General features: G+C 41.4%; 1 protein-coding gene across 8 annotated transcripts in view; it reads left to right on the top strand.

Moving 5' to 3' along the window:
• LOC138259866 (zinc finger protein 436-like) overlaps positions 1-13,669 on the top strand; it is a 273,943-nt gene extending 260,274 nt beyond the window's left edge. For 7 of the 8 annotated variants that reach the window (XM_069207809.1, XM_069207812.1, XM_069207813.1 and 4 more), the window contains 2 exons: positions 1,511-1,609; positions 12,892-13,669. In XM_069207809.1, coding sequence (XP_069063910.1) covers positions 1,511-1,609; positions 12,892-13,589 — 797 coding nt within the window. In that variant the 3' untranslated portion in view covers positions 13,590-13,669. The remainder of the gene's footprint in view (positions 1-1,510; positions 1,610-12,891) is intronic. The other variant, XM_069207808.1, reaches the window with a different exon arrangement.
• The last annotated feature ends 494 nt before the right edge of the window (positions 13,670-14,163 follow it).

The raw sequence follows: 14,163 nt of genomic DNA, 5'->3' as shown, positions 1-14,163 counted from the left end.
CGTTTATTCTCTGATGAGGGAGTGGTATGGTGTCTTCTTCTGCACTGCTCTTTCCCTCTTTGCCCAGTGGTGGCCCACTCCACTGTACAAATTATATTAAGTGATCTTTGTTCTAAATTTCAGCTTTATCAGCTGGAGTCGAGCTCTTGGTAGAGAGGCTGTTTGCATTAAATTTAATCTGCTTACCAGTGTCTAATACAGTCTGTGCAAATAACTACTTCACCACAGTTGGCCTACAGTCACCATGGTTTAGTGAACATGAGGCAAAGGATTTCTGTCCCAAGGGAGGTAACAAGGCCAGACAGGCCCTTCTGTATGGCAGTCATGTTCCGCACATGGCTAATAAGAAGAGGTTTCATCTACCTTACATGTTGGCAAGTGACTTCTCAGACTGAGAGTATTCAATCCAAATTAGAAAGGCTTGCACCTGAATCCTTACTGGTTAGATGAAAAGTGAAAACAGACTATCTTCTGCAGCCCCTCTGCCCCAATTGTGTGGCACAAGTGTTTTCCCAGCACACGGTCCTATCCTCAGAGCTGCCAAGAACTAAATGTTGTCTCCCACTTACTCAGCATGTATGTAGAACTCTCAGATCCGAGATTCATAGCGTATCCTACCAATCACAAGTGAAATCATCTTGTGTGCTCATAGATTCATCAGCCACTCACAGGGTCAGCGGGTCATATACAGCTCAACTCGAGTGAACTGAGATGCTTACAGAGATTTAGCCACCAGTGACAACACTTGCCACAACATTCTTGCATGGTTCGCAACAGCTGTCATGTGGTATCATGTGTATGCACAACCCCCTGAGTATTTACCCATGTCGTTTGGCAATATTATCAAACTTCTTCCAGAAGTAAGATGTAAAAATCACTTACAAAATGAAGGCAGAACAAAACTACTACGGACATGGTGCACAAAAAAATCATCCATTCACATACTCCTACACTCCATCCAGAGCAATAGATTTATAGCTACATGTCTCACAGCTTATTTTCCAATTTCATGTAATCCTTGACAAAGTGCAGGAACTTTTATTACTAATCTGTCAAATCATGGTCTGATCCTTTGATATATTTCACTGTATGATCATAATTTCCTTCTATTCTTGCCTACAGTTTGTTAGTGTTACAGTCACTCATCCATCTAGCAATTACAGATGACCTTAAACTGACAAACTCCCACAAACTGTTTTCTCTATTCTAATGTAGGTAGATCATCTGTACCATCTAGCCTTGTGAGGTGGCTCAAGTGGATTACATTCCAGTCTGTACTGTGCACACACCTCTCAATCACATGGGTCCTCTAACCCCATCCTTTGACAGACTTTCAGAAGATATCTATTTCTCCCTGAAATCCATGTGCGGTCCAGCAATTGCCTTTTAATTTAATTTGAAAGATTCAATCCCTTCCCTCCTTCTGCGCTCATTCGGCAAAAAAGTCTCACTGAATAACATCTTCTTACGTGATCTTTTTTCCTGTTTCTTACTTGTTGGTATGTTATAGAATATGAAGTTGTTCCTTTCTGCATAAAAGAAGAGGAGGAGACCTATTCTGTGGACCATCAGAACAACAATAGAACCAGAAATCTCGCCTGTTTAGTAGGTGAGTAAATAGTAAAGTCAAGTTCAAGAGACTTGAGACAATAAATGTTCCAACAATAAATTGAATTTCAAATAAGTAGTACTTTTGCCCTTCGATTCAAAATAATAAGATGGGGACAAGACTGCGCACCTGTGAAACAAAAGATTTATGCCTTTTTTTCTTACTAAGCCAAGATTTAAACCTTCAGGTTCAGGTGACACTGTGCTTTATTTGACTACAGGACTTGAGGTACACAAAAACATATTCCTCAACTTCCTATTCACAGGGAAGGGGACAAAGTCATTGTCTAAAGGACTCGGCCACAGCTGTTTTTTCTTCCTCTGATAACTCCTGGGCAGCTCCATTTCAGACAAACACCTTGAGACACAAAGTTTGTGATGCAACTCCCTACATCTGCACGCCTAGTGGTTCAAATCTCCACTTTGGGAAATGGCACAGTAGATTCTACCGGCATTACCAGAATGTCCTTTACAAAAACAATTCAGTATGGACAGGACTCAGTCAAGCTCTTTTTGGGTTCTGGTTTGGACTGCACATACTAGGATGCCTGTGGGGGAAGACTGCCTGCCCTTTAAAGACTTCAAAATAGCTGTTTAAAGGCAGGCTGTCTGGATTTAACCTCTTTAACGAGTGAGCCCAACCACAGCATCAAATGTTTTGAGGTTTACTGAAAGGACCTCAGTTTGTGTCAGTATCAACTGTCTCAACCTATGCACAACTTTCAGTTCTTTAGAATCAGAGATGGTGCTAAAGTGAGAGAACAGCAGAAATGCTAATATTCTACCTCACCTCACTTGGCACCTTTAGTGCAAAGTGAGCATCAAGTGGAGAGACAAATTCTGCATTTCCTGTCCTCCTAGCAGTCAATAACCTCAGACCTGTGAGTCCAGCAAAGTGTCCAAGCTGACTAAGCCCTACTCTTTCTGAATGCTTCTCCTCATGTACCCCCACCTTTCACACCATTTTCGATGACTCATGCTCAGATCCTCTCCATGGAGGTTCTGATATTATTCACCAACAGTGCAATCTAAATCATCCAAGAAGCAGAGCATTACTTACTGGTCCCCAAGAAATACGGAGGCCTGCGCCCGAATCTTGACCTTAACAGATATTGAACTTATTCCTCCGAAATTAGAAGTTCAAAGTGATGCCACTTGCACAGATTCTCGTGGTGATCCTAGAACTGCAGGAACCACACTTTCATATACAGATATTGCAGTGCAACAGGAGGGGTGGGATCCAGACACATTCAATTCCCTGTCCTTCCCTCTGGTTTTGCATCAACCGATTGGGTCTTTATGAAGGTCATGTCGGCATTCTTGGATCGCATTCTGAGGTTGCAGATATAAGCATTCCTGTACCTCAGTGACTAGCTGTTTAAGACGAGCTTGCCTCAGCTAGTATGGGACCACATACAGAGTACATTGCTACTTGCTGTTCAACATGGGATTCATTCAGAAAAGGAGGGAAGGGAGGATTTGAGATGGTCCAGTACACTACCTCCCATATATTCTAATAAATATCTAAGGGATGTATAGTTCTGAGGCATAAAGGTCATGTTTGTCCCTTATGACTAACTGACCTTTTTTTTAAGGTCAAAGACAACATATCTGCTTAGGAGCCAATGCCTCACCCACCAAGTTGGTGCCATGCTTCATCATTGAGAGTATGCTCTTCATACGGCTGGTGCTGCAATGCCCTATTAGCCCCTCAGGGGACCTCTTTACCAGAGATCGTGTGTTTAGCCAAAGAGTCTGCCTCTGTAGACTCCATGTGGAAAGTAGACTGGGTTTCAAGAAGAGTGAGTGTGATTCAAATTAACCAAAGAACCCTAAAGCCAGTGTTTAAAATGGAAGGGCCTTTGTTAAGGTTAAAAACAGAATTGATCCTGGGAAGATAATGTTTCTTTGGACCTGGCTTTGGTCAACATGCAGTCCCAAACGGGATCTAATGGCAATTTATCAGCACTTAGGGTGTTATGCCTAGTCTACTTCGGGGATCTAGTCAAGATAGTGTAGTTCAAGAGTGCCCTTGTGGTGAATCCACACCTTGTGTGGATTCAAAGTTTGTGATTGACTAAAAAAAAAAAAGTATTTCTATGCATACCTCGGTTCTCCAGGATATAATGCTGCTGGAAAACCTAATATAAGGAACAACATAAGACAGACAACATGTAAATATACATAAGTACTGAAGCTATTTTCTTTTAAAAGTGATTGTGCTGTGGTGAGGCTGCTCAACTCTTTGTAAACACGTGTGCTACATACAGACATATCATACCTATAGCTGTGAGAAAACAAGAGTATACTGGTGTCTCACTTGGGACCATTGAGAGAGTGGTGCTACTGTCAGTTTTCCCTATGATGCATTGATAGACAGATTGGCACCACAGTCAGTGTTATGTTCGCCTGTTTCCCCATTGGGGTTTTTGGGAACAACGAACCAGGATAGAAGATCCCCAGTAATGTCATGCCAGGCATACCTCTGTACACCAAATATAGCCTCCAAAGTGGTTAGGACCTCTCTCCCTCTTCCAGTCCTGGACAGCACAAGAGAAGGTGCAGTACTTTTCCTGTTGTCCCAACAACCCTTCCTAGATTTTTATAGGCATTTTATGATAGAGGCAACACGTGGGAGAAATACAGAGGGGGTCATTACGAACCCCAGCAGTTCAGCCCGCTGAAAAGCCCACCACCGGCATGGCGGGGCTGAACCTCCATATAATGAACATCTTGAGGGCCGCCATAGGCAGCCCCTCTCCACCGCCAGGCTGCCTCTGACAGGCAGCCTGATGGTGGACGGCATCATTATCCGACAGGGCATTGCTGCTGCCCTTCGGATAATAATCCTTACTGCCCCCAGCTTTTCCCTGGTGGGTTCCCCTGACAGTGAAAGGCTGGCGGAAGGGGTGCTCCGGGGCCCCCCTGGGGGCCCCTGCACGGCCCGTGCACTTGGCATGGGCAGTGCAGGGACCCATGTGCAGTGCCCCATTGCACAGGTCACTGCCCGATTTACGGGCAGTGATCTGCGCGACAGGTGCAGCTGCACCCGCCGCACAGAGGCATTACAATGTCACGGCCAGGCATTCTGCTGGGCCGGCGGGCCGAAACAATGTTTCCGCCCTCCGGCCCAGCACAATGTTTATTATGCGGCCGGCGGGATCCCAGGGGGGCTGGCGATCAGTAGAATGACCGCCGGCCTGAACACCGTGGTGAAAACCGCAGTGTTCATAATGAGAGCCAGAGTGTGTCATCTATAATAATATGATTCACTTTTAACACCTTAATGTCCTTTTACACAGTTTGCATGAATAAATCTTTAGAAAAACAAAAAAAAGTAATGGATTGAATGCTTGAATTAATCTCAACCAGTAATGATAAATCCGGCCTCATTCTAGTCCATTGTTTTATTGCTCACTATGACAATCAAGACAAATCAGCCATATGTAGTTTAGACTTGGGGCCTGATTTAGAGTTTGGTGGAGGGGTTACTCCATCACAAACGTGACGCATATCCCGTCAGGTGTATTACGCTCCTCATAGGCTATAATAGGATCCTAATATGGCGGACGGGATATCCTTCACATTTGTGACGGAGTAACCCCAACTGGCAAACTCTAAATCAGGCCCTTGCTCTTGTGGTAAAGTAAACAAGGCATCAATAATTGTGCGTATCTCTCACGTTCAGTGTGTCTTAGTTGGAAAACAAAAAAGTGATGGATGGAAAGCTTGAATAAATCTTGGACATTGGTAATTACAAAGTGATACTTTGCATCACCTTTTGTTGTTTTTTTATGTGAATAATTCTATCAACATCATCTCCTTCCTCTGAACTTCTGCTGTGGCAGACCCTCTAGTTAATACTGTTTCATCCAGAGTCCGTAGCTTTTCCTGATTTTTGTTCGTTCACACCGTACCCTCAAATATCAAAGTTAACTACACCACCAATTATCAGTTCCTCTCAAATATCCCTTTTTATCTAAAGTCACTTTTGCATGGCACGGAAAATTCCCCGTTAGCCACTGTAATACAATTGAAGTATTACTTATTTTGATATTTCACAACACATCTCCACTGAATCGGCTCTAACCCTTTCACTCCCACATATGTTATTCCACAATTTCACCCCGAGTTGCACATCTGGGCAGAATCAGAAGGCATGCAGCCATGTCCATTCCACTCCAGACTTCCAAAAATGGCTTTTGTGTAATATGTCTTATTGACAGTAGCGACTAGCTATTCTGTCAAGGGGCAGGGCGGGTGCGGCGCGCAGGGACGGGATGGGGAGGAGGTAAAATGTATTGAAAAGTATTTTTTTTTAAAACAATTAAAATGCAGTTCCTCTTTCTCCTGTCATAGCAGGCGGAGGCTCCCAGCCTGCCCTGTGGTCAATCCTGCCGCTGCTCAGAGGAGCGTCAGGATTGGGTGGGTGTGCCCAGCCAGGGTCCTCCCAGGCAGACTTGGAGCCTGTGCATGCTCTCTCCAGCCAGGCAACTGTGTTGCTGGGCTGGAGAGAGCCTACTGCACATGTGTGTTTGGCTGGCCCGAGACGGCTAGCTAAACATACATGCGCACTGAGGGGAGTGCCCTCACTGCTTGTCACCCCCATGGCCCCGCCCCTTACACAAATGAAACAATAATAAACATGGTTTATTATTGTTTCGTTTGTTGAAGGTTTTGCAGCTTCAGCTGCTGGCAGAGGGAGGGGGGTGACACTCCTCCGCCTTAACGGAGGAGCTGCTGCAGATTATTGAACTGCTTCAACTATATGTGACAAAAGCCAGTTTTTATCAGTCGTGTAGTGCATCCACATTCTCCCTACAGCACTTTAAATAGACATCATTCCCATATCTCTCTGATGTTATTAATGGCACCTGGAGCATTGTAAAATCAGTGTTTAATGTAGATAGTTTCTATGTCTCGAGGGGGACCATAATTACGTTTGCTCCTAGAGGAGAACGCTGAGACCGCAAAACCAATCTTCAGATATGATTTGCTAGCACATGCCTTAACTGCAGATAGTTGTAAAACCCACGACTGTGAGGGACGTATTCCTCTCAAACCCAATAAGTCATTGGGCTTTGCTACCATTTGTTGGGAAATACCCAGTGAAAGTGGAGTCTCATTGTTAGTTTCTCTCTCCACCCGGTCAAAGGTATAACTTTCATCACAATGTTAATCTCCACCTTCAGTCCCTCTGTCTCCATGTAGAAAACTGCTCTACAACAGGAGTAGGCACAGTTTGTTGCACATGTCAATTGTAAATTCAGATATTATGCACACTTCTGCATTCTGACTTTGGGATATTGGGTCTGGAATATTGCAGCTGTTATATAAAAAGCTTTGTTTTTGGCTTCAGACATAATTCAGAAGACTTGTGATCATGTCCCCAGAAGTTCTCATGCGCAGGGTCGCAGACTCCATCTCAGATCATTTCTGTCCTTGGTTATTGAGTATTCTGTATATGCTTCAGTGTAAATTGTATACAACCTTTACTGTCCCCACTGAAATGCACAAATCTGATTCAAAGCTTCAGTGCTGATTAGGGAGAAGACTGCTTTCAGCAGCAGCCCCTGATCTGAAATTTATGGGATTCAGGTGGTATGAGAATGACTCTTGATTTTCAGGGGAGCAGGGGCAGGTTGGAAATACCCTTTAAATGTTGCTTTTCAAATAATACCTACTTCCTCTGAAAAAGCCTTCATCCAGCCTGCAACCTTTATTGCTTAAAGATCACAAAGTATTGGGTGAACTAGGTGTTTTAGTGCAAGTAAACAATTGTGTTAAGAAGACGAACTTGGGCTCAATACACTGTATTGGTGCAGGAGGACCCTGCAGTAATTGGAGGAAAGAATCTTGGTTGGTGGGGATCATTTGTATGATTTATCTTTTGTTTTATCCTTCCATTAGAAGGACCAGAGCTATCCTCCAATTACCCTTTTCCTGCAGTCAAATCTGTAGGTTATGTATACGGAGCAAGACCCATCAAAACCCACAATGTACCCCAAAGACTCCACCGTAGAAGATACGAATACTACATCAAATAAAAATCCATACCCACACCATCGGCTTTGAGAAAATTTCTAATAACAACACCTTCCATATTGAAACCCACAGAGTCCTGACACTGAAACACAAATGTGGGCGTGAACTTTGGTTGGATCAAGATCTGAACTTAGAAGAGCCTGACCTGCAACTGATCAGTTGCAGGAGGCTCAACCTTAAAAAGTGATCAACCTTGAAAAGCACATTACCTTTGAGAAGAGATCTGTTGTCAAAAGAGGAGTGGATTTGAAAAGGTGATCAGGCTGATAAAGAGGAACTGCCTCAAAAAGAGGATTACACTCTTTACAGAAAGCTTTCTCCATGATGAGGATCTTTATGCTAAAGTTTGGCTTGAACCTTCAGTAGGCACTGAATCCGAGACTACCAAGCATCGAATAGATGTTAAGCAAAGAATCATTCAATTTCACTCAGAAACTGATTACGACATGGCTCTTTAAAATGCTTTGTAAATTCAAAACAAAAGGTTCCAATGCAAGAAGACTTATTGACACTTAAAGAAGCCTTATCTATGAACTGTGTAGCTTAGTAGTATAACATTTATATTTCAATACAAATGTATCCTTGAAATATATAATTTCACATAAAACAAGGTAAAAAAGACTCTCTAAGCATTTAAAAGAAAATTACCAATCAGCAAAGCAGATCAGCACAGAAGTAACCATCAAGTAACAGGTAAGTATTACAAATACAAATGCAGAGATTAGTATATTATGTATTCATTTGCCTCATGTAAAAAAAAAACAGTAACGTTAAACAGTATTTAATACCAAATAGGCACGTATACTTAAAACACATAACAGGTGCAAATAAGGTGCTCTATCAAATGCATGCAGAACTACATTTAGACTTAAGTAAAATAGAAGATCACTGCTACATTACATACCAAGCCTATATCTCTAAAGATTTTCCACAGCAAAAACAACAGTTTACTGATTTTACCATCAGAACATTTAAAATACATGTCCTACCCATGAGATATGTTTCACCCTGCCTTAGGACTCACTAGGATGGATAGGGGTTAAACTGCTCTTTCAGCCTTCAAACGGCAGACTGTGAGTCTTGTTTTACTCATGCCCCACCCAGGTGGCATAACCAGTGCTGCAATCCCTGGGGGGACCTTCTAACTTTCATGCCCTGGCCACCATTTACTAGGGACTTACAGGTAAGCTAGCTCAGCCTCTTTGGTAGAAGCCAGTTTGGCATGTCAGTGTAAGGGAAAGCGCACAGGCACTGAGGTCAGGTCAGCAGACCTCAGTGCACTCTCAGAGTCGAACACTTAACAGGATCAGTCCAAAACCTTGGAGTGACCATAGAAAAGGAGGCGTTTCCTTACACTATAGCTTACCTTAAACAGGGTCTAACATCTACAATGAGGTCGAGGAAGGCAAGCTTCATCATTCAGTAATGTTTCAGTGTTAAATAACATGATTAAGATATGTTTTATTTAATTCTTTCAACTTGAATGGGGTTAATTGTGGGATTTCTTTCTTCTCTTCTTTAAGCTCAATGGTATTTGTTATCAATGCTAAACAAATTCCTTTGTAGGCTAATGAAACAAGAGACTATTGAGAAGATTTCAAGTTTATATTCAAACTTTGCCCACTGTATGAAAACTCTAACAGCCAGCCTGAGTGTCATTCTCAGTATTATGATATTTGAGCTGTCTGTGACTCAACCCACAAATAATTCTTTCAATTCTAATTTATATTGCAGATATTATCAGTGTTAGAGATATACCCTTCAATCAAGGACATGTAATAATGAAAAAGATTAGGTTAGGTCGGGAAATTCTTGATTTGGATACACTTAGGTTTGGTAACCACACTCAATTTTTTATCAATAATTTAAAAGCCAAACGTAGGAACACCCATATTCACGGTAGATTGCACTGTTTTTTTAATTATTTGTTTGACCTTTGGAAATGCGACTACTTCCTTGACTTGAGGCGTGTTATATGCCCAGCCACAGGCAATTTGTTTAATCTCATAAGGTTGAGGGCATACCTGGTTCCTTGTCAGGGCAAGTGAATGACTCTGGAGATATATAAGACGGGAGCACAGACACGACCATTGAAAGGCAATTGTACAAATGTAGGCCACCGTGTGTGTTGCATTAGCATCTGATTTGTGGAAATGTGGAACATTTTAGGTTTTTTGCACAATATTAAAGTTAATCTCATGCAGCTTTGCACACTGCAGTCATCCTTGATAACAAATCTTAAAGACCCATGTGTCAAAGTGATACACATAAGTCAATTCTTCCTTTGAATGTCAGAAAAAGGGACAGTTATTCCTATCAAAATCAAATCTTAATTGTACTTTGGCCTGAAGTGCTGAGTCTGTAAACAGATTTGTCTTATTTAGTATTTATGAGATTTGGAATATTTTGTGCCTGAACCATTATAAGTGAATTTTTGGGGTCCACTCTTGTGGCTGAATGTCTTCCACTACTTCACATCTCACAAAAGCCTAGTCTTAGCCATCTGCAAGGGCAACTGCTACAAAGGGAGTACATGTGATAAGCAGAAAGGGAGAGGTCTGTTCACTGGGACTCCTGCCTCGACACTTGTCATTGAACAGCCCCGCCATTACCATGTTATTTTCAAGAACCAGTGTACTGCAAGCTTTCTGTGTACATTGTTGAGAGTTACTTGAAAGCCTTTGAAGTGGACTGTGCCTAACTTGTGAGAGAGGGCAAAATTGATCTTGTTACCCAAATTAAACTTTAAATTCAGACTGGAAGCAGAGGAAGTGAGGAACACTTCCCTGTCTGCTGTGCTCGATATAGTTTCTGCCTGCTCTGTAGAACATTCTGGAAGAGCTGTCTTCCACCTCCTGATTTCTGTTCCATCCTAAACCTGATGACAAGAGCCTAATGAGCCATTTTCCTAGCGTGGTACATAGGAATATGTCAGCAAACTCAATTGGAGACAGCAATTGGCCCTTTCAAGGAAACAGCTTCTTGAAATGTCCAGGGTGATTGAGGAGGTCCAAGTCTAGAGGAGTTTTTTGAGCATTTCACAGCAACCCAGTTAACTTGTGGACCTCTGAGAAGAGTGAGAGCACCGAGTTGAGAGACTTTACAACTGATTTCCAGGCGACTTAGTACTCTGGAACCAGTGCTGAAGCAATAATTTTGTGCAACCAATCAGAAGGCGTAGAAGCTACTACTGCAGCGTACACACTTGATGAACCTCCCAGATAATTAGATTCTCCCCAGTTCTACCTTCTTCTGAACAGCCTTGGGCTCTGCCTTCCAAGTGAATATTCTTGGTATTTTTCTCCATATTTGTTTATTGTCAATAACATGTTACCCGATATCTGCTTTCCATAACTTATACTTTCAATTTTGTATTAAATATTTCTATTTTTATTTTAGCTTGTATGGACCTTTAAGTTCTTTGTTTCTGACTTGTGCTGTTATTTGATTAGTTTGGTTGTTAACATGTGCATCTGGTATTTACATAACCATACCCTAACCAAAAGGCAGCACAGCACTGTACAGATACAGTAGCAAAGACAGTGCCTCCCCATTTGTTCTAGAGATTGCCTTGCTGTCTGCCACAAGCTACAAATGGTGAGCCAAGCTAAATCAGATTACTGCTGTTAAACCACATAGCAGGACAAAAATAGGGCTCATCTGCTGCTCACAAAAATAATGTATAATGAAATCAAAACTGGACCCCTAGAGGTTTGGGGGGGAGTAATCCTCAACTTCCCTGACAAATTATACATAGTACTTATAGTAAAGAGTATGGTCAAATTATTCACTGTGCAATTGTCTCATGAGTACATGAACACTTTATATAAAAAAACAGAGGTGCTCCAAGAAAACAACACAGTGCAAGTGAAATGAGTGATCTTAAGGTGCACAGTTGGTATATATACAAAGCTTATACAAATACTAGGACTGATATAGAATTGGCTCAACAATGAAGATCTTGTTCACACTATGGTATACATAAAATCATAATTCTAAACAGTCCTGTGGTATACTTATCGAAGTGTCAACCTTAATAGACTAAATTAAAAGGGTCATCATCAGGACCAAAGACCGAGGTAGCAACCGATAGCAAACGGTAATTGTAGAAGGTAGCTTCCTCACAGACAGAACTCCTTTCTAATTGCTTCAAAAAGAACAAATCTTACTGTCCCTGGTGAACGATGTAAGACACAGTCGAGAGATTGGTGACAGGGCACTCTAAAAAATGAGAACTACGGTGATGCTTGGTTTTCTCACAAGCTTTCAATATACAGTATGCACAGTATACACAAATGCACAAATATATACAAAATAAAATAGCCTCTCTCGTTCACACCTAGCTTGCCAGAAGATTTACCTACCTTGTGGTTAAAGCATTGATCTAGTTTTAGAAAAGATTTCAGCCATTGCTTTTGTGCAGCTACTTCAAAATATTAAACAATGGAGTCATTTTGAATTACACCTGCCGGGATGAATGAAGCACTGAGAAAATATTTTTCCTAAACCTGAATGCTCCCAATTTTCTTTTCGTTCTGCCTAGAATTGCCAAAGTCACCATGTTGTTAGTTGTAACAGTCCAGGATTCTGATACCATTATGCCATATTAACCTTTACATAGCTTCACAAACCAAGAAGTTTGAACTAGAAGGTTCAGGAGATCTGCAGTGAGGCTTTATTAGTGCCTGGCTCCTTTGCCAGCCTTATGAAAGGGAGTCCAGAAATCTGTTTGGTAGCGCGATGAAAAGAGGGCGACAAGTTCCACATGGAGGCAGATTAAACTGAATTAGGGTCGATACACAACAATCAAGGTAAGTCGACTCTTTGCAAAACCTTAGAAAAATGTTTTTTTATGTATATCTGTCTTCTAAAATGCTGTTCCAATACAAAGAGGCATTGTCCCACTGAGACTAATAAGTTTATATAGCAGAAGTGACAAATTATGCATCATAACCACAAGGGTGTAGCCCTTAATAGGTATGTGTGAATGCATTGATTTTTCATATCACTATCGTATATGGTTTCGGGTGTAGTATTCACCTTTCAAATTAAATTTGAGAGAGGTATACATTTTTGGTTTGAGTTTGCAATACGTTAATATCCTGCAATTGTTTAACAAAACACGAGCTTGCATGGTTTGGGTTTATATTTTGTTTTTTACTTGAGTGAGAAATTAACATTTCTGTTGCTTATTTGTACATACATTAACCCACTTCTCTGTCATTTATGTTACTTCAGCAGATGATGAAACCATGAGTAGATATCACATTATAGGACGTTCTGGAAAACATTCTGGAAAAGCAACATCTGAAAATTCTTCTGCGATAAAGATGGGTCAAAAGCAAGAGAATGGACCACAATCTGGAAACCATCTGTGGACAGAAATGGCGGGTGAAAGGGGTAGAGAGGATGCTACTAAATGTGAAACGGGTTTCAGTGATGCAGCACATCTCAGTTTTCATCAGGACATGCCTGTCTCTCAAAGATCAGAATCCAGTAATGAATTAGTAGGTAATATCTATCAAGCAACACCATTTAAATGCCAACAAAACATACAGAAAATCAAGAGTTTAAATTCATGTAATGAATGTAAAAAAACCTTCAGTAAGAAAAAATATCTCACCGAACACAAGAGAACACATATGGCTGTAAGACCATACCAATGTAATGAGTGTGTAAAAAGCTTCAGGAGAAAATACAGTCTACTTGTACACAAACGAACACACACAGGAGAAAGGCCTTATAATTGTACTATATGTGACAAAAGTTTTACTCAGAAGGGAGCTCTCAATAGGCACAAGCGGGCACATGTTGGGGCAAGACCTTATCATTGTAATCAATGCAAAAAAAGTTTCAGTCAAAATGGAAATCTTATTGCACACCAGAAAACGCACAATTCTTCAAAAATTAGAATTATCACTCCTGATTCTGTTTAGCAGAAAATTCACTCTGTAAATGATTTTGATGTGGGTTTATCGCTAGCGTAATAAATGAAAGACTTGCTTAGTTTAATCAACTTTTTGGCTCTCGTTACAAGTTCTGGTATTTCCCTTGATACAGTTTCGAGTGTTTCAGGGTCTGGAATTAAAGGATCAAATCTTCACACTTGAGGGTTCCATGCCTGGAGGCATTCCTTCTGCCATGTTCCATCAGCGTTTCTTTGCTGAAACGGCGAAAACGGCTTGGGAAAGCACGGAGTAAATCAGGGTAGTTAGTCCCCATTTGTGTGGAGGGGGGCCGTATGCATTTAACAGGGTTGACTTGCAATTTTTAATCCTGGCTGCTGCCCACTCAAAAGCACCACATGAGTCCACTGTCATGCACTTTGGTGCCCCTAGCACTTATAACCAGGGCTACTGGAATTATGTGTTTGAGCTGGCACAGCTATTTTCGCATAATTACAGATTTGTCAAATTTGCCACATAATCCATCATCTGCCGCCTAATAAGCAGATGTTAACAAAAAAAATGTGTTTCTTGCTCAAATGGTTCAAAAGTTACTAAAAGTGCA

Source organism: Pleurodeles waltl, chromosome 9, assembly GCF_031143425.1.
Source record: "Pleurodeles waltl isolate 20211129_DDA chromosome 9, aPleWal1.hap1.20221129, whole genome shotgun sequence".
NCBI lineage: Eukaryota > Metazoa > Chordata > Amphibia > Caudata > Salamandridae > Pleurodeles > Pleurodeles waltl.
The sequence above is the reverse complement of the archived record's forward strand: the minus strand, read 5'-3'. Positions and strand labels throughout refer to the sequence as shown.